General features: G+C 39.9%; 1 protein-coding gene across 1 annotated transcript; it reads left to right on the plus strand.

Annotated features, from left to right (window-relative positions):
- The first annotated feature begins 3,206 nt into the window (after window positions 1–3,206).
- Window positions 3,207–20,380, plus strand: ASPA (aspartoacylase). The gene is made up of 6 exons (XM_005906684.3): window positions 3,207–3,620; window positions 7,459–7,654; window positions 9,046–9,139; window positions 11,969–12,076; window positions 16,663–16,772; window positions 19,530–20,380. The coding sequence occupies exons 1-6, from the start codon at window positions 3,385–3,387 to the stop codon at window positions 19,725–19,727; spliced, it is 942 nt and encodes a 313-aa protein (XP_005906746.1). The 5' UTR covers window positions 3,207–3,384; the 3' UTR covers window positions 19,728–20,380.
- Window positions 20,381–21,092: the final 712 nt, after the last annotated feature.

Raw genomic sequence — 21,092 nt, forward strand, 5'->3', positions numbered from 1 at the left:
AATAAACTGAGAAAACAGATGGCTAAAACCTTTTAAATTAAACTACTCTGTAGTTGTGAGGAATCACTCTTGTGGTACTCCTTCTGAACGATCTCCCATCACTAGTACATAATGTTTTCAGTACTTGAACATATTTGACTTTCTGGGTGTTTGAGCATGAAATCAAATCGGATATGGCTCAGACTCATTTCTCCAAAAGAATGTAATCATCTTAGTACAGTATTCTGCATAGTTTCCCCTAATAAGACCCCTTCATGAGTAACACATTCCAGTGGAGAGTCTCTGCTGCCAGTAAATTAGGCTGTGTCGGTATAAACTCATATAATCTGGTTAGTATATAGAGCATGTCTCAAGACATTTTCAGGCATTACAATGTCTTGAAAATTACTAATAGTTGTTTGTCTTTTAGTATAGAGGCAAAAAGTGAGGAAGATCCCTAAGAAAGTTGACACAGAATTACTAATAACTTCATGAGAAAGAAATTAAAGTGTGTTTCCAAAAAGTCTTGTTTCAAAGTAACTTAAGACCCAGTCATCTTTAATTTGGTTCTTGTGTCTCTAACCATGAGAAAGCTTTCTGAAAGAATGGATAAAAAAAACCCAGTGTGATTTATAATCTCCAAAAAATTACATGAGTCAGCTTAATAATATGGTAGTTCAGTTCAGTTCAGTTCAGTCGCTCAGTCGTGTCCGACTCTTTGCGACCCCCTGAACCGCAGTACGCCAGGCCTCCCTGTCCATCACCAATTCCCAGAATCCACCCAAACCCATGTCCATCAAGTCGGTGATGCCATCCAACCATCTCATCCTCTGTCATCCCCTTCTCCTCTTGCCGTCAATCTTTCCCAGCATCAGGGTCTTTTCAAATCAGTCAGCTCTTCACATCAGATGGCCAAAGTATTGGAGTTTCAGCTTCAACATCAGTCCTTCCAATGAATACCCTGGACTGATCTCCTTTAGGATGGACTGGGTGGATCTCCTTACAGTCCAAGGGACTCTCAAGAGTCTTCTCCAACACCACAGTTCAAAAGCATCAATTCTTCGGCACTCAGCTTTCTTTATAGTCCAACTCTCACATCCATACGTGACCACTGGAAAAACCATAGCCTTGACTAGACGGACCTTTGTTGACAAAGTAATGTCTCTGCTTTTTAATATGCTGTCTAGGTTGGTCATAACTTTCCTTCTAAAGAGTAAGCGTCTTTTAATTTCATGGCTGCAATCACCATCTGCAGTGATTTTGGAGCCCAAAAAAATAAAGTCTGACACTGTTTCCACTGTTTCCCCATCTACTTGCCATGAAGTGATGGGACTGGATGCCATGATCTTCGTTTTCTGAATGTTGAGCTTTAAGCCAACTTTTTCACTCTCCTCTTTCACTTTCATCAAGAGGCTCTTTAGTTCCTCTTCACTTTCTGCCATAAGGGTGGTGTCATCTGCATATCTGAGGTTATTGATAATTTCTCCCGGCAATCTTGATTCCAGCTTGTGCTTCTTCCAGCCCAGCGTTTCTCATGATGTACTCTGCATATAAGTTAAATAAGCAGGGTGACAATATACAGTCTTGACGTACTCCTTTTCCTATTTGGAACCAGTCTGTTGTTTCATGTCCAGTTCTAACTGTTGCTTCCTAACCTGCATACAGGTTTCTCAAGAGGCAGATTAGGTGGTCTGGTATTCCCATCTCTTTCAGAATTTTCCACAGTTTATTGTGATCCACACAGTCAAAGGCTTTGGCATAGTCAATGAAATATGGTAGTAGGTTCAGTATTTTAATTCACTATTTAGAATTCTAGGTCCTTTGTCACAAGAAGTCCACATAGTTTATACTGCACACTGTGTATGGAGGTGCAGAGCTGGTGGTAACTTTGCCTAAAGTTATATGGTGGTAACAAGTTCCAGTCTGAGCACAGGCTGACCAAGGCTTGCATCTGTCCGCTCACTCCAGTGTTGCCAGTGAGCACTTGCCAAGTAGGCACTGTGATTGCGCACTCCTCACTCCCTGTCATTATCACTCTTCCTACTTTTGTGGTGGCTTATTTGATGCCTTACTAGTTCTACACACTGATAGCTGATGTGTTGAAGTGTCCTAAATGTTGTAAGGGAAACCATGACCCTGCTCAGCTTGACCACTCATCCAGCGGATGGGCCTGTGGCACCTGAGTGGGTTGGCCATACTTTCCAAAGCACAGATGATGCCCCAAAAATGAGGCAGGTGACATTTACAGTCATGGGTTCTGAAGAGGCTCACTTACTGAAAAGTCCTGAGGTTCTAAATCAAAGTGAGTATCTTTAATCAACACTCACAAACTATGTACTATGCTGGTTGGAGGCCAAAGGTCAGTGTTATAATACTACACTGTAATTGGAGGGAGGGGAGCGCCAGCCAGTCCATCGTGCTGTTGTAAGAAGCCATTCACATGCACAAAGTTCTTAGATACACAAAGACAGGCTTTGGTAGTGCAACTGAAGAAAGTGTGTACCCAAGCATCTTCACAGCTTCTACTGGACATATTTTCTTTTTAGGAATGAAGGAATATTCTCCCATTTTTGATCCATTCTTTTATGTCAGTTCTACAAAATTGCATGTAACTTTATATTTTTAAAAGATTCTTAAGTATTTAATATTCTGCTAATTTGATTTTGAATTATAAATGCCAGTTCAATTGAGGGTTTTGTGTTTTACTAGGTTAAAAAGGAAAAAGTGTACATTTTTAAGGATTTTTTATGAATAAATTTAATGTACTGAAAATAAAAAAAAGAAAGGATAGTGGTTCCAGAGGAGTTCTCTGAGGATCTGCCATTGGCTGTTTATAGAGCTGAAATTCAGATGCCCTCAGAAGATAAATAGGGCCTGAATTCATTTCAGAGAAGAAATGGTTTTAAGCAGAAATATAAATATTGAATAATAAGATGCATACTATAGGCCAGTCTTTTATTTTATATTTTTGAGGATAAGAAAAGTGTAATCTATTTTTACTACCACAAATAATCATGAAAACACTGTTAGAAAACATTCTGGCTAAAGAGAAAGCAGAAGTTTCGCTTAAGTGTGAGATGCTAACTTATTATTGCATTTAGGTCTACCGACCATTTGAGGGAGTTAGAAGTTAAAGTAAACAGCTGCATCTCTAGTTGATCTCTGCATATTTTAACCCAAATATGGTAAAGGGCAGGGCTAAAGAAGGGAGTATCCCTGTAATAAACACAGCTCAGAACTTGTAACAGAAAATTAAAATATACTCCACTCAAGAGAAGTCTGTACTTTGCACTTAGGTTAAAGTCTCATTTAGATTTAAGTTTCTAAACTTTGCCTAAGAAATTAAGTTTTCTTTGATCTCCTCTCTTCTGAATTGCCGAAATCAGATAAACCTACTTCACAAAAATGACTTCTTGTCACGTTGCTGAAGACCCTATAAAAAAGGTGGCTATCTTTGGAGGAACTCATGGGAATGAACTAACAGGAGTATTTCTAGTTAAGCACTGGCTGGAGACCAGCACTGAGATTCAAAGAACAGGGCTGGAGGTAAAACCATTTATTACCAACCCAAGAGCAGTGAAGAAGTGCACCAGATATATTGACTGTGACCTGAATCGAGTTTTTGACCCTGAAAATCTTGGGTAAGACTATATTTTGTGTTGTATGTGTGCACATGTGTGTTTGTGTGTGTGTGTGTGAAAAGTAGTATGTGTGAAAGCACATGTGTATACATATGATATTCATGTTCATACACAGAATCGCTATTGTGAATAAGATCACTTTCACTTTTAGTCATACTATGTGATGAATTAATTACCTAAACTGGACATTCATGTACTCTTTTATAAATTTTTTTAAACATCAAATACTTCTTAACTGATTTTTTTAAATATATTCTATCTAGACTGGGACAACAAATAACAGAGGTTTTTATTTTTAAATTATGTCTTTAAAGAAACAGATTTAATAAGTCTTTTGCATTAAATTAATATTTAACCGCTACACTTAGGTACATATTTTTTAGCTTTCTAGGTGATTCACTACTACACTTTTTGCAACTATATTTTGGTAGCGCATGAAGTTCTAGTTAAGAAAAGTGTAATGTTTCAGTTAATGTTTGTTTAATGAAAGAGTGAATAAATGACCATCATCAGAAAACATTAGACTGCTCTGTGATCTGAGGAGTACATGTACTACCTTCAGTAGTGGGTCCTTGAGACCTGAATTTTCTGAATTTAAATTATAGCTGATGATACATTACATATAGTGTATACAATCATAATGCTCTATGTCCTTATTATTTTTGCCTTTGTTTACATCATTGTAGCTACTCCTGTAGATATTTAGGCCTCTAAGCTTTTTACCACTTCTTTCATTTACATAAAAATATTATTAAACACCTACTCTTCATGGGGCACTGTGCCAGATACTATGGGAATACAAAGTTATGTACAAAATGATTTCTGCTCTCAATGAGCTAACAGACGACAAGCTAAGATATAAGTAATGCCCAGCAACAACTAATATGACACTTTTATATACTCATTTTCTATTAAATCCTGTTTTGAGTTTAAAGAGTTACTTTAATCTCATCATAGATCAAAAGATGGCTACTATATTTATACAAATTTGCCTCACTTTATGGAATACAATCTCTGGGGCAATTATACATTAGTCATAGCTTACATCAGAGAAGGCAATGGCACCCTACTCCAGTACTCTTGCCTGGAAAATCCCATGAACAGAGGAGCCTGGTAGGCCGTCCATGGGGTCGCTAAGAGTTGGACATGACTGAGTGACTTCACTTTCACTCTTCACTTTTATGCATTGGAGAAGGAAATGGCAACCCACTCCAGTGTTCTTGCCTGGAGAATCCCAGGGACGGGGAGCCTGGTGGGCTGCCGTCTATGGGGTCGCACAGAGTCGGACATGACTGAAGCGACTTAGCAGCAGCAGCAGCATAGCTTACATATCAAACCATATTTTTACTAACATAAATTTTAAATTCAAACATGCTTTATATTCACGACTGAGGTTATGTCAACACGATTAAGGTTTATCTATTCACCTAAAATACCTATTAACTAACTCTTACATTATCACTAAAGATTTGTTGAAGAATAACTTTTAGTTGGCATGTTAACTTGCCAAATAACTCTGAAATGAACTAGATTGAGTTTTCTTATTATGACCACTCAGTGGCTTGCATTTCAATGAGAGTAGTCTTTTAAATTAAACTCACTTTCTACTTCTTATATTTAACACTTATCAGAGGCTGGACAGTGTTTTTTCAGGGTGTTCATGGAAACTTATGAGCTAGATTAGTCAATTACCTTCTCCCATCCTCCTTCTCCTAAACTGTGCTGCTTTCCCTGTATTCCTCATCTCAGTGATGTCACCATTACCCACTAAATCACTTATGGAAATCATCTTAGAACCTTCCACATTCTTTATTCCCTACATCTAGTGGGTTACTAAATCTTTCAATTATTCAAATACTGACTAGATGTTTATTACCTTTCAGGACATCATGTCTTGACTCTGAGCACCTGAGTAGCTGGTGGTGTCATTTACTCACATGGGGGAGAGGGAGAAGCAAATCAGTTGTGGCAAGGAGGGAGGAACTTATGCAGTTGTGGCGTTAATTAGCTTTTAAAGTGCATTTGTAGCCTTTGGGCTTCCCAGGTGGCACTCGTGGTAAAGAAAGTGTTAGTCACTCAGTCACGTCCGACTCTTTGTGACCCCATGGACTGCAGCCCACCAGGCTCCTCTGTCCATGGAATTCTCCAGGCAAGAATACTGGAGAGGATAGCCATTTCCTCCTCCAGGGGATCTTCCCGATCCAGGGATTGAACCCAGGTCTCCTGCATTGCAGGCAGACTCTTCTGACTGAGCCACCAGGGGATCAGTGGTAAAGAACTCACCTGTGAATACAGGAGACATAAGAGATGCAGGTTTGATCCCTGGGTCGGGAAGATCCCCTGGAGGAGGGCATGGCAACCTACTCCAGTATTCTTGCTTGAAGAATCCTATGGACAGAGGAGCCTGGAGGGCTACAGTCCATAGGGTCACAAAGAACATGTCTGAAGCAACTTAGCCTGCACACACATACACATGTAGCCTTTAGGAACTATCTGGTTGCTTATAATAGAAATCTGAAAACAATGACTTAAACAAATAAGGGTTTCTTTCCACAAATAACAAGTCCAGAGGTAGGCAGTCCAGGCAGGACTGGATAGCTCAGTGATATTATAAAGGCCACAGACTTCTGTCTTCCCACTGTGCTGTGCTAGTCGCCCAGTGTCCGACTCTGCGATCCCACAGACTGTAGCCCTTCAGGCTCCTCTGTCCATGGGGCTTCTCCAGGCAAGAATACTGGAGTGGGTTGCCATGCCCTCCTCCAGAGAATCTTCCCAATCCAGAGATCAAACCCAGGTCTCCCACATTGCAGGCAGATTCTTTACCATCTGAGCTATCAGGGAAGCCCAAGAATACTGGCGTGGGTAGCCTATCCTTTCTCCAGGGGACCCGACCTAGGAATCGAACTGGGGTCTCCTTCATTGCAGGTGGATTCTTTAACAGCTGAACTACCAGGGAAGCCCCAGTCTTCCCACTGCACTAGCCTTAGTATGCAGCTTTTCTTCATAGTTGAAAAACTGCTGCTCCAATTTCTTGATTGCATTCCAGGCAAGAATTACTCAGGTACAAACTGTAGGTCTTTTGAAGATGCTAACAAAAATAGAGAATAGAAATAAATGGAATTATAGGGAAATGTTGAATGCTTTCATGAGAAAAATAAATTTAAATTATCATGTACATTAAGAAAAAATGTATCCTAACCATTGAGGTTGGAGGTGGGGGGCAGCAGGTAGAGACTCATTTGAGAATTCAATAAAAAATATCAACCCTCATCCTAGAAAAATGCATATATGCATACTGCTGCAATGTTTTGCATTTTCACAGTGTACCCAGACTCTTCTCTGTAAACCTTGACCCTGGACCACTAGTGGGTCCTAGAATCACTTAAGAATCCCTAATAAGATGATGTGAGCTCCTAAGTTTGACTATTCTTGTGCACTAGAATTAGCTAGGGTGTAAAAAAATAATAGGTGCATTTGATGGTCTAGCTTCATTATAGCCCAGTGCACTTAACTACTAAGGGACTCTTGATTAAATTAATGGGCGAATTTCATTCAGAGTTGAAGTCAAATGATAAAGTGTTTGAAATGTCCTTCCTGTGACCAGCCACATAAATGAACTATTATTTGCAAGTGTGACAATGCAACATTACTTGGAATCAAACAGAGGGGGGAAATGTAATTTTTAATTTGTAAAATTTTCAAATAAAGTTCCCCTTCCCTCAGAGGTTTTTCATATTAAAGGTTTGGTGCCAGGTTTCTAATATACTGTGTTCTCATTGTATATGTATGTTATCTTAGCTCCAGGTGTTGTTAATCTTTTTCTTTCTGCTAATAACAGCAAAAAAAAGTCAGAGGATTTGCCATATGAAGTGAGAAGGGCTCAAGAAATCAATCATTTATTTGGTCCAAAAGATAGTGAAGATTCCTATGACATTATTTTTGACCTTCACAACACTACTTCTAACATGGGGTGCACTCTTATTCTTGAAGATTCCAGGAATGACTTTTTAATTCAGATGTTTCATTATATTAAGGTAATGTCAATGTTATTAATTTACAAGTTAGCCTAGGACCTGTAATTTTAAGTTGATTATAGATGTTGAAACAACCAGAAAAGGGTGAGGAGGGAGGGTCCAAGAGAAATGAGAGACTGAGGGGAGCACCAGAAGAGAAGCAGCAGTGACAGGCAGAAGAAAAGGAGAAGGGATGAGCAAAATAATAAATATAATGAAAAAATAATAGAGCATATGAGTCACTGTGTCTATAAAATTTTAGATCTTTTATTAAGACTATGACAGTAATCATGGGTTTCTCAGTAAAATTAATACCAAAATTTTGAAGTGGTTGAAGTGGCTCAATTACAGTTTTAAGAAGCTTAAAAGATAGTCATTTAATGTTGACTAAAGACCAATGATAAAAAGACTGTCTTTAGCCCTGTCTTTGTCTCCGTTTGGTTCATATACCCCAACACACATCTGATCTTTCAGTACTTCATATAGCTAATCATCTTAAGGCTCAGAAATCTACAAGATGAAAAAATCAGCAGTCCAGTGCCTATAATAAGAAAAACTGCTAGAAAATAACTGTCAAGCAAAACACAAATAATGAACTGTATGGTTATTTCTATGTAATGGATAGCCTTCCTTCCAGAGAGCTAGCATGAGCTAGTATGATTTAATGAAAAGTATGTGACCCATATAGCCAGTACCTGGGTTCAAATCCTGATTTTCTCACTTGCTAACCTTGAACAAGGTAATCAACTTCCTTGCTTTCCTTGTTTTATAAAATTGGCATAATAACAACAGCTACCCGATATGACCATAATAAGCCTTACATAAGAAAAAAAAAATTCTTAATGCATTTAGCTGAGTGCTTTGAGCAGATAGTAAGGATTAACTATTATTTTTGTTTCCTTGAATTAGTGACATTGACTAGATAGTAGTTCTGGTAGGAGATCATAATGCAGTATCTTTGCTGCTCATTGAAGGGAGCTGAATACTTTGTATGCTGCATTGTCATCAAAACCAAGAGGCCTGTCTTGAATTATTCAGATAAGTGGGGGAGTTACTTGCCATCTCTAGAGACCTGGCCCACAAGGGTAGAAACAGAATTCTTTAAGAGACCCATAGTAAGCTAAATACTCAGAGTAACGAGTGATGAAAACAAAAATAACGAAAGCCATTCAGAAGAATTTATTCATATACTTTGTTCGTGGTTCTGGAGAATTGTTTAATATACATTTTATCCAGAAAGTTACATATAATCTAATTTTATATGTAGTTGGAGTTTAGAATGTGTTTCATAAAGTTGTCTTACTAATCTTAGTTGATGAAGTTAAACATACTGAAGGCATTATTGACTGACAGCAAAGAGAACAAGGCATATGGTCTTTACATAATAAGAACATGTTTTAAATTCTTTTCAGACGTCTTTGGCTCCATTACCCTGCTATGTTTACCTTATTGAGCATCCTTCTCTCAAATATGCAACTACTCGTTCTATAGCCAAGTATCCTGTTGGTAAGTCACATTTCCCACTGTCACAGCTAAACAAAATATGTCTGAGATAAAACTCTAAGAAAACTAATTTAAAGACTATTTGCAGCTACTTTGCTTATCATTATGGCTTGTAATTGTCAAGTAATAAGCAAACTATCCCCAGGCTGTCTCTAGCTATATCAGATTTCCTCACTTTCATTGACCAACTTTCTACATTCCAGAAAGAAGCACTGAGCGAGAGGAATTTGAGTCTTTTATAATGGGTAGTAAGCAACCTGCTTTTTGCTCAAGCAAGACACCAGCCCTATCTTCCAAGGGTATCCACTGTACAAAATTCTTAAAACAATAATCTGGAGCCAAGGCAGTCAGTATCTTGCTGGCAAGACATGCAGAAATACAGAAGACCCATGGAAAATTCTCTCCCAGCATCCCTCTTAGCATCTGCTTCGCAGTAGAGTCTCTGATAACCTGTGTTTATTATCCATTCACTTGTGTGCCCTGTCAGTTACTGAGCTGTGGATTTGTCTTTGCCTTTTGGTAACTTCCAGCACACAGGCTTGCACTCTCATACACTCTCTCTGACAGTCTCTTTTTTCTACATCCCATTCTCATTCCTGAGTGACGTACTAGCATCATTGTTTGCAGACCGCACTGTAATCCTTAAAATTGCTGTTGTCTTACAGTCCATGGGGTCACAAAGAGTTGGACACGACTTAGAGACTGAACAACAGCAACACAACTTAGAAGTAGATTTAAAGTTATCTTGGTTATTTGGTTTTTGATAATTTTGGTGCATAATCAAGGGGTCCGTTGAGGCAAGCTAAATGACCAAGTGTAGGTAATTATTTGAAACAAACCAAGTGCTTAAAAATAAAGGATAGAGATCTATGACACCAAATAAAGCATAAGATTTATAAGCCTTGGTTTATTACATTTATGGGAAATGTTGCTCTTAGCTAGAATGAATATCTATTGATATATCTGTCTCTTAAAAATAGATCCAGGGACTTCCCTGGTGGTTCAGTGGTTGAGACTCTGCCCCTCTGCCGCAGGGTGCCTGGGTTTGATCCCTGGTTGGGAAATTAAGATCCTGCATGTAGTGTGGCAAAAAAAATAAATAAAAAATCCCACTCCTCTGAAAATAGAGCCAAATCTTGCAAGCGTTTCAGTGTGGGGGAATATTAAGATCATTATAAATAATTAGAAATATTATACCTACTTTACTATATTATTTGGAATATTTTTATATCATCCAGTCATGGGCAGAGGGGACACTTAAGATCAGAGAGACACTGTCTCCACCTCAGTATTTTGTAATACTTCTATGACTTTAGATGGGCATCCCTGGTGGCTCAGCAGTAAAGAATCCACCTGCCAAGGAGTCACAAGTTCAATCCCTGGGTGAGGAAGATCCTCTGGAGAAGGAAATAGCAATCCACTCCAGTATTCTTGCCTGAGAAATCCCCTGGCAGGCCATAGTTTTCTGGGGTCTCAAAAGAGTCAGACATGACTTAGCGACTAAACAACAATGACGTGACTTTAGGTGGCACAAGATGTGCACTGTAATTTCAAGCATCATATGCCAACATGGCAGTATCTGGTGGGAGAAAGGAGACTCCCAGGAACTCCCCTGTGGACCTTCCGTTGTGGCCAGTTATTCAGAACTGAGTCATATATGCATTCTTCAATTAATTACTAGGGCTGATGGAGTACTGTGATTGAGCAAAACTGTTCTGTGTTTACCCCTGAGTTGGAATCCCAGCCAAAATCAGGACTCTGTCAGCAAGGAGCAGATGGAATGAATTTTGGGTAGGAAAGCAATAACACCTTGTACAGAATGCAGACAGACATATCCACAAACACATTTTCACACATTTACAAATCATCTATGCATCGATGCATACCTTAGCCACACTTATACCATATTCTTAAATATATGCCCAAACATATAGCCAGAAAAGCTAAACACAGAAGTGAAAAATGAAGATAAAAGAGAATACAGTAAGATTTTGTGAATGGGGAAATAACAGAAGTGGGTGAAAACAGGATAGGTGGAAAAGAATGTATATGAATAGATGGAAAGGATTGGATGATGTTATATTGGTAAATAGTTTTATAAATGAATCAGGTGATGATTGTAATGATAACAGAGTGGGAGACTTGGACAGGAGGGAAAGGACTAGATAAGTGGTTTAGAGAAAAATATTTTGTAGGTTTATGGAAGAATGCTTGACAGCCACAGGAAGTAGACCTGATGGTATGGGAATTAATTTTATTGTGATGGGAAGAAATGAATACAGGTTTTTTCCACAGAAAATTAAAACCATTGACTATCATGGCAGGTTGGGTTGTTATGTTAAAGGCAAGAATATTGCTCCAGGGTCACACAGATTGTCATTTGACTTAAATCCATGGCTTGTTTAGTTTAGCTTTCTATTACTAAATAGATGTGTTTTCTCCTACAAGCTGTGTCTATGACAGTTTCTCTTTGTGGTCACTTACTATTTTGTCAATATAAAGTTGTCTGCTCCTTTTACTGTATTATAATTTTTAAATATTTTGTCAACATTGAAGGAAATTTAGAGAAAAAAGACCCACAAGACCTTACTACTATAGCACAACTCTTTGATTTTCTTATGTTCTCTCCCAGTCTTTATTTACTATGCATATACCTTGTAAATGCTCTGCTTTATTTATTGCCTAATATTATGTCTCACATATTTTCCATTATGCTACATGGTCTGCCTTTTTAATCAGTTTTAATGATGCGATTCTAGATCTTGATGTATGAAAATGCTCCATCTTGTATTCTAACACATGAAATGTGACTATCTCCCCTTCTGTACCTAGGTATAGAAGTCGGTCCCCAGCCTCAGGGGGTTCTGAGAGCTGATATTCTAGATCAAATGAGAAAAATGATTCAGCATGCTCTTGATTTTATACATAATTTCAATGAAGGTAAGTAGGAGGCCGAAATTGTTTCTTTCACTGTTAGCTTGTGTGTGTGCAAATAAATCAGGACAGGAAGACGAGATGGAGCGCACATGATGACTAAACCACTCAACACTGAAATAACAATGGACCCCAGGTCAAGTTTGCCACGTTTGTGCTATTAATTGTTTTTTTTTTAAATGTAATCATCTCAGCCATTCTTCAATGACCAGTGTAGACACATTCAAGAAGAACAGCTACCAAATAAAGTCTCACAAATGAAATCCTCATTTTCCTATTAATGTCCATTTTAAAAAGCAAAGAAATACCAAGAAATATAGATGTCCAATAAACAGATGAAAAGATGTCCAATATCACTAGTAGTTAGAAATGCAAATTAAAATACAAAACCATTTTATCCCATTAGATTGAGGAAATAATCTCTTTTCTGCCTTACATAAACACTTGGGGAGACCTGTGAATAAATTCTGAATGCATACTTCAGGAGAAACATCTTATAGTAGAGGTTAGCTAAGGAAATGGGGAGAAGGCAATGGCACCCCACTCCGGTACTCTTGCCTGGAGAATCCCATGGACAGAGGAACCTGGTGGGCTGTAGTCTGTGGGGTCACTAACAGTCAGACACCACTGAGCGAATTCACTTTCACTTTTCACTTTCATGCATTGGAGGAGGAAATGGCAACCCACTCCAGTGTTCTTGCCTGGAGAATCCCAGGGACGGGGGAGCCTGGTGGGCTTCCATCTATGGGGTCACACAGAGTCAGACACGACTGAAGTGACTTAGCAGCAGCAGCAGCTAAGGAGATGACTGAGAATGTTGAAGAGTTTGAAAACCATAAGAAAAATAATCCCAAGGATGCACATAGAAGTTCAGTTTACGGAATACCTTCACATGTATCCTCGTGTATGTGACAAGATTTGAGTGCTGGTTGATAAAATTAAAGGCACTCAGACTGGCAGAAAAGGAGTCTTAAAGCCAATTTTATTTTAGAGTTTCAGAAGTGTTATACTGGAAAGGAATTAGACAAGTTTTCTGTGACTCAGAGGGCAGAATAGAATCTGTGGGATAATGTTATCTAAGGACAGAAACTTTTGATTAGCAAAGCTGACCAACAGTGGAACAGACCACACTTTGTGAGGCTGTTCAAGCAGGAGCAAGATGGCCACTTAGCCAGAAAGATACAGAGAATATTCAAGCATCAATGGAAGTTAAGCATTTGAGAGTCACTCCAGCTCTGAGATTCTAAGGAGCAAAAACATGTTCCTTCGTGTTCTACCACTTTCTTCTTTTCTCCCAGTGGACCTTCTGGTTTAAAGAAATGACATCTGATATTTCTGTCTTCATCTTGGAAGATTTGGTAAATTATAAAAATGGCCACAAATTCTTCTCTTCCCTGCTTCCATGTCCTAGCTAGAGATAAAGTCTGTTTTCCTACCACCTGGATCTGGCTTGGCCATGTGGCATGTTTTATACCACAGAAGAGATTAGAAAAGAACTTGCACGTCCGGGCTTGCTGTCTCGCTGCTCTTAGGAGCCTTGCACTGTCATTTGTGAATCAGCTCACCTAGCCTGCTGGATGATACAAGACCATGAGGCTGAAGACTGAGACCTCCCAGTCAGTAGTTCTGCCGCTCCAGGGGAGGGCCCATCAAATGCCCAGATATGACAGCAAAGCCATCTTAGATCATCCACCTCCTGCTGATCTGCCAGCTCACCGCAAATGCATGAGCAAGCCAATTAGAAATCAGCCGTTCCAGCCTAGACCAGAGGGACTGCCCAACCAAGCCACAGAATCATGAGCTAAACCAGAGGGTTGTTTTATGCCACAGAGTTCTGGCATAACATATTATGCAGCGGAAGCAAACTGGTACAGAAGTGATGGCAGGATATCTGAATTCCACCCTGGCTGCACTTTCTGCACTAAGGGGAAAGGAAGATTTTCCTGTGGATTGCAACCATAGCATATTGTGGGCTCTATGCTGGATGAAAGTTCATCCTGTTTATTCAGAGGTAGCCCGGTATAAACGTAAACTACCCCTTTTCCAAGTTTCTGGGCACTGGGTTGTTTAACGTTGCTGCAGCATTGTACGTTTCACTCCACTATGGGCAGACTGGCTATATCCCAATATCTCACTGTTCAAGAGCTGCCCAGATGTTTAACATACTTAGTTAAGAGGAGGAGCACAATGGTGAAGTCATCTAACCTGCTGAACGTCCTCCTGAAGTTACACAATCACAGGATGTCAGAGCTGGAAGGGGCCCTCCAAGATGAATTGATGTGAAATCTTCATCTGACAGGTAAAGAAAGTGAGCATCGAGAAGTTAAGCATGTTGCTCAAGTTGACACGGCTGGGAGATTAGAGCACAGGTGTCCTGCCTGACTCTCATTCCTAGCCTCTCTCTCCCCTGCACTTTTTAAGTTCTGCTTCCCACCTCTGGCCAACCTCTGTGTACTTGTGGACCCAGTGCTGGTAGGAATCATTCGAGAACATCCTTTGGTTTAGTGTTGTTGTGAACATCCTTAACTAAAATTTTACGGAGCAATATAAGACCCCAAATAGCCAAAGCAATCTTGAGAAAGAGGAGCAAAGCTGGAGGCATCACACTTCCTGACTTCAAAGTGAAAGTGAAAGTGAAAGTCACTCAGTCGTGTCTGTCTCTTTGCAATCCCTTGGACTATACAATCCATGGAATTCTCCAGGCCAGAATACTGGAGTGGGTAACTGTTCCCTTCTCCAGGGAATCATCCCAACCCAGGGATTGAACCCAGGTCTCCCACATTGCAGGTGGATTCTTTACCAGCTGAGCCACCAGGGAAGCCCCCAACTTCATATTACAAAGCTGTTATAATTAAGCCATATAGTGTTGGCATAAAAACAGACACACAGATCAATGGAATGGAGTGGAGAGCCCAGAAATAAACCTATGTGCTGCTGCTGCTAAGTCGCTTCAGTCGTGTCCGACTCTGTGCGACCCCATAGATGGCAACCCACCAGGCTCCCCCGTCCCTGGGATTCTCCAGGCAAGAACACTGGAGTGGGTTGCCATTTCCTTCTCCAATGCATCAAAGTGAAAAGTGAAAGTAAAGTCGCTCAGTCGTGTCCGACTCTTAGCGACCCCATGGACTGCAGCCTACCAGGCTCCTCCATCCATGGGATTTTCCAGGCAAGAGTACCGGAGTGGGGTGCCATTGCCTTCTCCAAACCTACCAGGCTCCTCAGTCCATGGGATTTTCCAGGCAAGAGTACTGGAGTGGGGTGCCATTGCCTTCTCCAAACCTATGTATATATGGTCAATTAATATACATCAAAGGAGCAAAGAATCTACAGTGGAGAAGGGGCAGTCTCTTCAATAAGGGGCATTGGGGAGATTGGACAGCTAGGTGCAAAGGAATGGAATGACCACTATCTTAAAGACCATACACAAAAATTAACTCAAAATGGATTAAAGACATGAACATAAGAACTGAAACTATAAAACATAAAATAAAACATGGGCAGTGAGCTTCCTGAAATAGGTATAGGTCTTGGCAATTTTTTGAATCTGACACCAAAATTAGAAGCAACAAAGGCAAAAATAAATGAGACTACGTCAGACTAAAATCTTCTGCACAGCAAAGGAAACCATCAACAGAGTGAAAATACAATCTACTGAATGGGAGAAAATATTTGCAAATTATATATCTGATAAGGCACTAATATTCAAAATATATAGAGAACTCATACAACTCAATAGTAAAAAAAAAAAAAAAAAATACTGATTTAAAAATGAGAGGAAGATCTGAATAGACATTTTGTCAGAGAAGACATACAGATGGCCAACAGACACATGAAAAAATGTTCTACATCATTAGTCACCAGGGAAATTAAAATCAAAACCGTAATGAGAGGGGAAGGAGGTAGGATGGAATGGGAGATCAGGATTGATGTGTGTACACTACCATGTGTAAAACAGATAGCTAGTGGGAACCTATGGTGTAGCTCAGGGAGCTCAGCTCAGTGCTCCCCGGTGACCTAGATGGGCGAGATGGGGCAGCAGGGTGGGAGAGGGAGCTAGGAGACCAGGGCTGTTTGTATATGTAGAGCTGATTCACTTCATTGTGCAGCAGAAACACAACATTGAAAAGCAACTATACCCCAGTAAAAAATTAAATTAAAAAATAAAGTACATTATAAAAAAAAAAAATAAGATATCAGCTCGCTCCTTTTAGAATGGCTATTATCAAGAAACAAGAAATAAGTTATGCTGAAGATATGGAGAAAAGGGAACCCTTATGCACTACTGGTGGGAATCTAAGTCGGTGCAGCTGCTATGGAAAACAGCATAGAGGTTCCTCAAAAAATTAAAAATAGGATTCCCATATGATCCCAGCAATCCCACTTCTGGGTGAAATTGTGTTTTATGTACTTTCTGAGTATAATATTTCACAATGAAAAATGATTTAAAAGCAAAAAAGATACTGTGTTCTCCCTATAGCTGTCTGTTTGCAGTTTTTGGTTCCTTTTTTGAAGTATAAACTTCCCTTTTATCAGGAGTGTTTTTTATTTTTTAGTTGCCATTTATAGTTATTTATTTATTTATTTTGCCACAGGAAAAGAATTTCCTCCTTGTGCTATTGAAGTCTATAAAATAATGGAGAAAGTTGATTATCCCAGGAATGAAAGTGGAGAAATTTCTGCTATCATCCACCCTAAACTGCAGGTAATGGTTACTATTTCTTTTAAATATTCAAAATAATGATGCCCTACCTTTCAGGGGAGGGATTCCCAGGTGGCTCAGTGGTAGAGAATCCATCTGCCAATGCAGGAGACACAGGAAACATGGGTTCAATCTCTGGGTTGGGAAGATCCCCTGGAAGAGGAAATGGCAACCCACTCTAGTATTCTTGCCATGGAAATCTCATGGACAGGGAAGCCTGGCAGGCTATACAGTCCATGGGTTTGCAAAGAGTCAGACACAACTGAGCATGCTCGCAGCTTTGAGTAGACCTTTACAGTCCGTGGTGACTCAGACAGTAAAGAATCTGCTTGCAATGCAGGAGACCCTGGTTCAGTCCCTGGGTCAGGAAGATGCCCTGGAGAAGGAAATGGCTACCACCTCCAGTTTTCTTGCCTGTAGAATCCCATGGACAGCAGACCCTGGCTGGCTACAGTCCATGGGGTTGCAAAGAGTCGGACATGACTGAGCGACTAACACTTAACAGCCCATTAAGCATTTTACATATGTGAGTGCCTCAATAGATGTTCTCAAAAACACCGCAGTCTAGATAAGGTATTCAGATCATTGCTGAGTAAATATTTATGGAATAAATCCTGTGCTGGCTCTGGAGGTACATCAACGAATATGGTTTATATTCATGTGGAACTTATAGTCTAGATATACTAAAGTCTAAACTGTGGTCTTGAAATGAAGATAACCAGATGCTATAACAGAATAATGAGATGTGGATGGGGGTCAGAGAACATGAAATTCCTGCGTCAAGTGCAATGGGTAAGAATTATTACATCTACTTTAATATAAGAAAATGGAGGCTCAGAAATTAGATCCTTCCCACAGTCCTGTAGTTATTGATGGCAGATCCAGAACGAAGGTTCTTTGCAGTTGGCCACGTTGCTACCACCTCCCTGTCATCACTACTGTAAAAGTTAGAGCAAACCAATCAGAGCCTCCTCCTTTGGGATGTTTTCTGCCTTTTTTCCCTGACCCCTCAAGACCCCAGTATGTATCTGCTCTTTGTCTGGTTTGATCAATAATGGTGTAATGAAGGGGAAGAAAAGGCTTGTAGGAAAGAATAGGAAGTTTAAATCTGGAAGAGGCAGAGGTAAAAGCAGAGAAGAGCAAAGATTCTAAAAAGCTAAAACATCCATCTCCCCACACACTAGCAGACGTCAGAAATGGAAGAGAACCAATGGATTGTCTAGCCTGGTGCAGTCAGCCCTGGAGGCACATCGCCTACAGCGCCTTTTAGAAAATAACAGCGCCCGTCCCTGCTCTGGGATAATCTGATCTTATTGGCCTGTGTAATTAGAGTAGGAAACCACTGATCCAGTTCAGACTGCTATTTAATGACCCTAATGATAGTCATTCGGACTTACAACTTAATAAAGCTGCTGCTGCTAAGTCACTTCAGTTGTATCCGACTCTGTGCGACCCCGTAGACTACAGCCCACCAGGCTCCCCAACCCTGGGATTCTCCAGGCAAGAACACTGGAGTGGGTTGCCATTTCCTTCTCCAATGCATGAAAGTGAAAAGTTAAAGTGAAGTCACTCAGTCATCCGACTCTTAGCGACCCCATGGACTGCAGCCCACCAGGCTCCTCCATCCATGGGATTTTCCAGGCAAGAGTACTGGAGTGGGGTGCCATTGCCTTCTCCGACTTAATAAAGCAGCCTGCCCCAAAACACAGACTAGTGGAGCAGATCCAGCTTTGTGCCTTAGTGGGATCCAGGTGGAAACTTGAAGGAGCCTGAGGCAGTGTTTTAAAGGATAGAAAGGTAAAGATTGTGAACCTCTTAAATGATTCAGTTGTTATCATAATGTGGGAACACGTATAGGAAATATTCACCTATCTTGTGCTTTTCCCAGGCTTTTCCCAGCCTATCCCCACCTTCTCCCACCAATCCCCACCAGAATAGAGCCTTCTAGCATGCAGGCACAAGGTCACTCATTTTTTATCCCCAACAGTAGAATGAATGTCTTATATACAGAAGACTCTTAATGAATATTTCCTAAATTTTGCTGAGAGGAATTTAACTTCAGCTAGCAAGAGATATAATTTGCACTTAAGAATATGTGCATGTAGTTTGGTTTTTGATATTATAAACCTCTTCAGCAACATTCAAGGTGAACTTGATACCAAAGCAGACTCTGATCATGTGGCAGTTATAAAAATAAAAAGGGGAACTCTTAAAACTGCTGCCAAAACAAACTGCTCAATCTCAGTTTAGTCACATACCTCTAACTTGTCTCTTTTAAAAGAAGATAGTGCTGTCATTTTGGTTGTCTAGAGCCTGACATAAGAATGTTTTAATTTATTTTTTATTGAAGTATAGTTGATTTTTTGACGGGACTTCCCTGTAGCTCATACTGTAAAGAATCTGCCTGCAATGCAGGAGACCTGGTTTGATTCCTGGGTCGGGAAGATCCTCTGGAGAAGGGAATGGCAACCCACTCCAGTATTCTTGCCTGGAAAATCCCATGGACAGAGGAGCCTGGGGGGCTACAGTCCATGGGATCGCAAAGAGTCAGACACGACTAAGCAACTAACACTACTTCTATGTATAGTTGATATACAATGTTGTGTTAGTTTCTGGTGTACAGTGAATGATTCCGTCACATATATGAATAGATAGAGATAGATATACACATATACATTCTTTCTCATATTCTTTTCTATTATACAATTTGTGAAGTAGGAGAGAAACCAAATGTAATTTATGTATGTTGTTTCCTGAAAGGATCAAGATTGGAAACCCTTGCACCCTGAGGATCCTGTGTTTTTAACTCTTGATGGAAAGACTATTTCATTGGGTGGAGACCAAACCGTGTACCCAGTGTTTGTAAATGAGGCCGCATATTATGAGAAGAAAGAAGCTTTTGCAAAGACGACTAAACTAACACTCAATGCAAACAGTATTCGCTCCTCTCTACATTAGAAATCACTTGTGGCTCCCTTGTTAGAGAGCATCTTGAAAAATTCTGCCAGTTTATAAGCTCTTGAAGAGCAGGAGTGTGCCTTACTCATCATCATTTCCACAGCTCCTAGTGGTGCCTTGAACACAGTGGACATTCAGGTAAATTTGTTGAATGAATGAATGTGTTAATGAATGCCTTTCACAGATATCATACTTTATGTATGTAGCCTATTCAAAGAAGTGCGTTTCTTATTTCTCTATAGCTTTATATACCTTGTACTTCGATAGTTTAACGTTCTTAGTAAACAGCCTTAGAATTCAAATTTTAACATTGAAACAGTCCATGGGATTGCAGGGTTGGACACAACTGAGCGACTCAGTACAGCGCAGCACAGGTACTATATACAAAAAACTATTAACTTGAGCATAGAGTTAAATACTGTATGCTTTTAAGTAATATAGAAATACTCCTAGAAACTAATAGCACAGGCTCACTATTTTAAATTTTTTCACGTTTGAATTAATGCTAAAGTATTAAAGTCAATCAGCAGCAGTTGTGATATCTGTAGATTTTAAAATGCTCTTATGACGATGAAATGTGAATGAGAAATGAGGGCTGATTGTAAAGGTGACATTATGAATAAATCAAGAAACTCTGAATGGTCCTTTGTCCACTGAGAGTCACCCACACAAAGCATCACAAAGCTTCGCGCTCGGGTACGCCCACTTGTTCTGCGCTGACCCCAGGAAGCCAGGAGCCTCCTTCAGACCTCTCACACGCCCCTCCAGAAGCTCATGTTCTTTCCCAACTTGGAAGGCATGTCCTTCCCAGCTGTCCCTTCTACTTTGAAAGAACTCATTTGTCCTTCTTCCTGACCAATGTATAAGAAAGTCTCTGGGCTCCAGCCGTGTAGGTGGTAAAGACAGAGCTGAGGGCAGTGGAGGCTAGTAGAAATGTGACCCAAACCCGTCTCTGGTTCACAAATGCATTCTTTTAAGACATTCCCTCCTGTCCTAAATGCCCAAATCCCCCACTCTCAAGATCCTTCTTAAAGGTCCTTGGTCTAATTTTACACCTCCCTCCCTCTCCAATCCTTGCAAGAGCCTCTCCTCCCCTCTCTCTTAGGCCATGGCAGCCAAGTAAAGAACATTTTATCCCATGATTTGGACCCCAAGGAAACCCATGTTTACAGTTTCAAATATATTTACAAAATCATACTAATATTGTCATTATCTGTAACATGTATATGTCTATATATATAATTTCATTCTTGCAAAACAAATCCCATTAAGCCAATTTCATTCCATATTCAGTGCTCTATAGCACACAATTAAACTGCTTTGAAACGTTCAGCATTTATTTTTGTACTTTACCAAAATTATTTT

This window comes from Bos mutus, chromosome 19, assembly GCF_027580195.1.
Source record: "Bos mutus isolate GX-2022 chromosome 19, NWIPB_WYAK_1.1, whole genome shotgun sequence".
Taxonomy (NCBI): Eukaryota; Metazoa; Chordata; class Mammalia; order Artiodactyla; family Bovidae; genus Bos; species Bos mutus.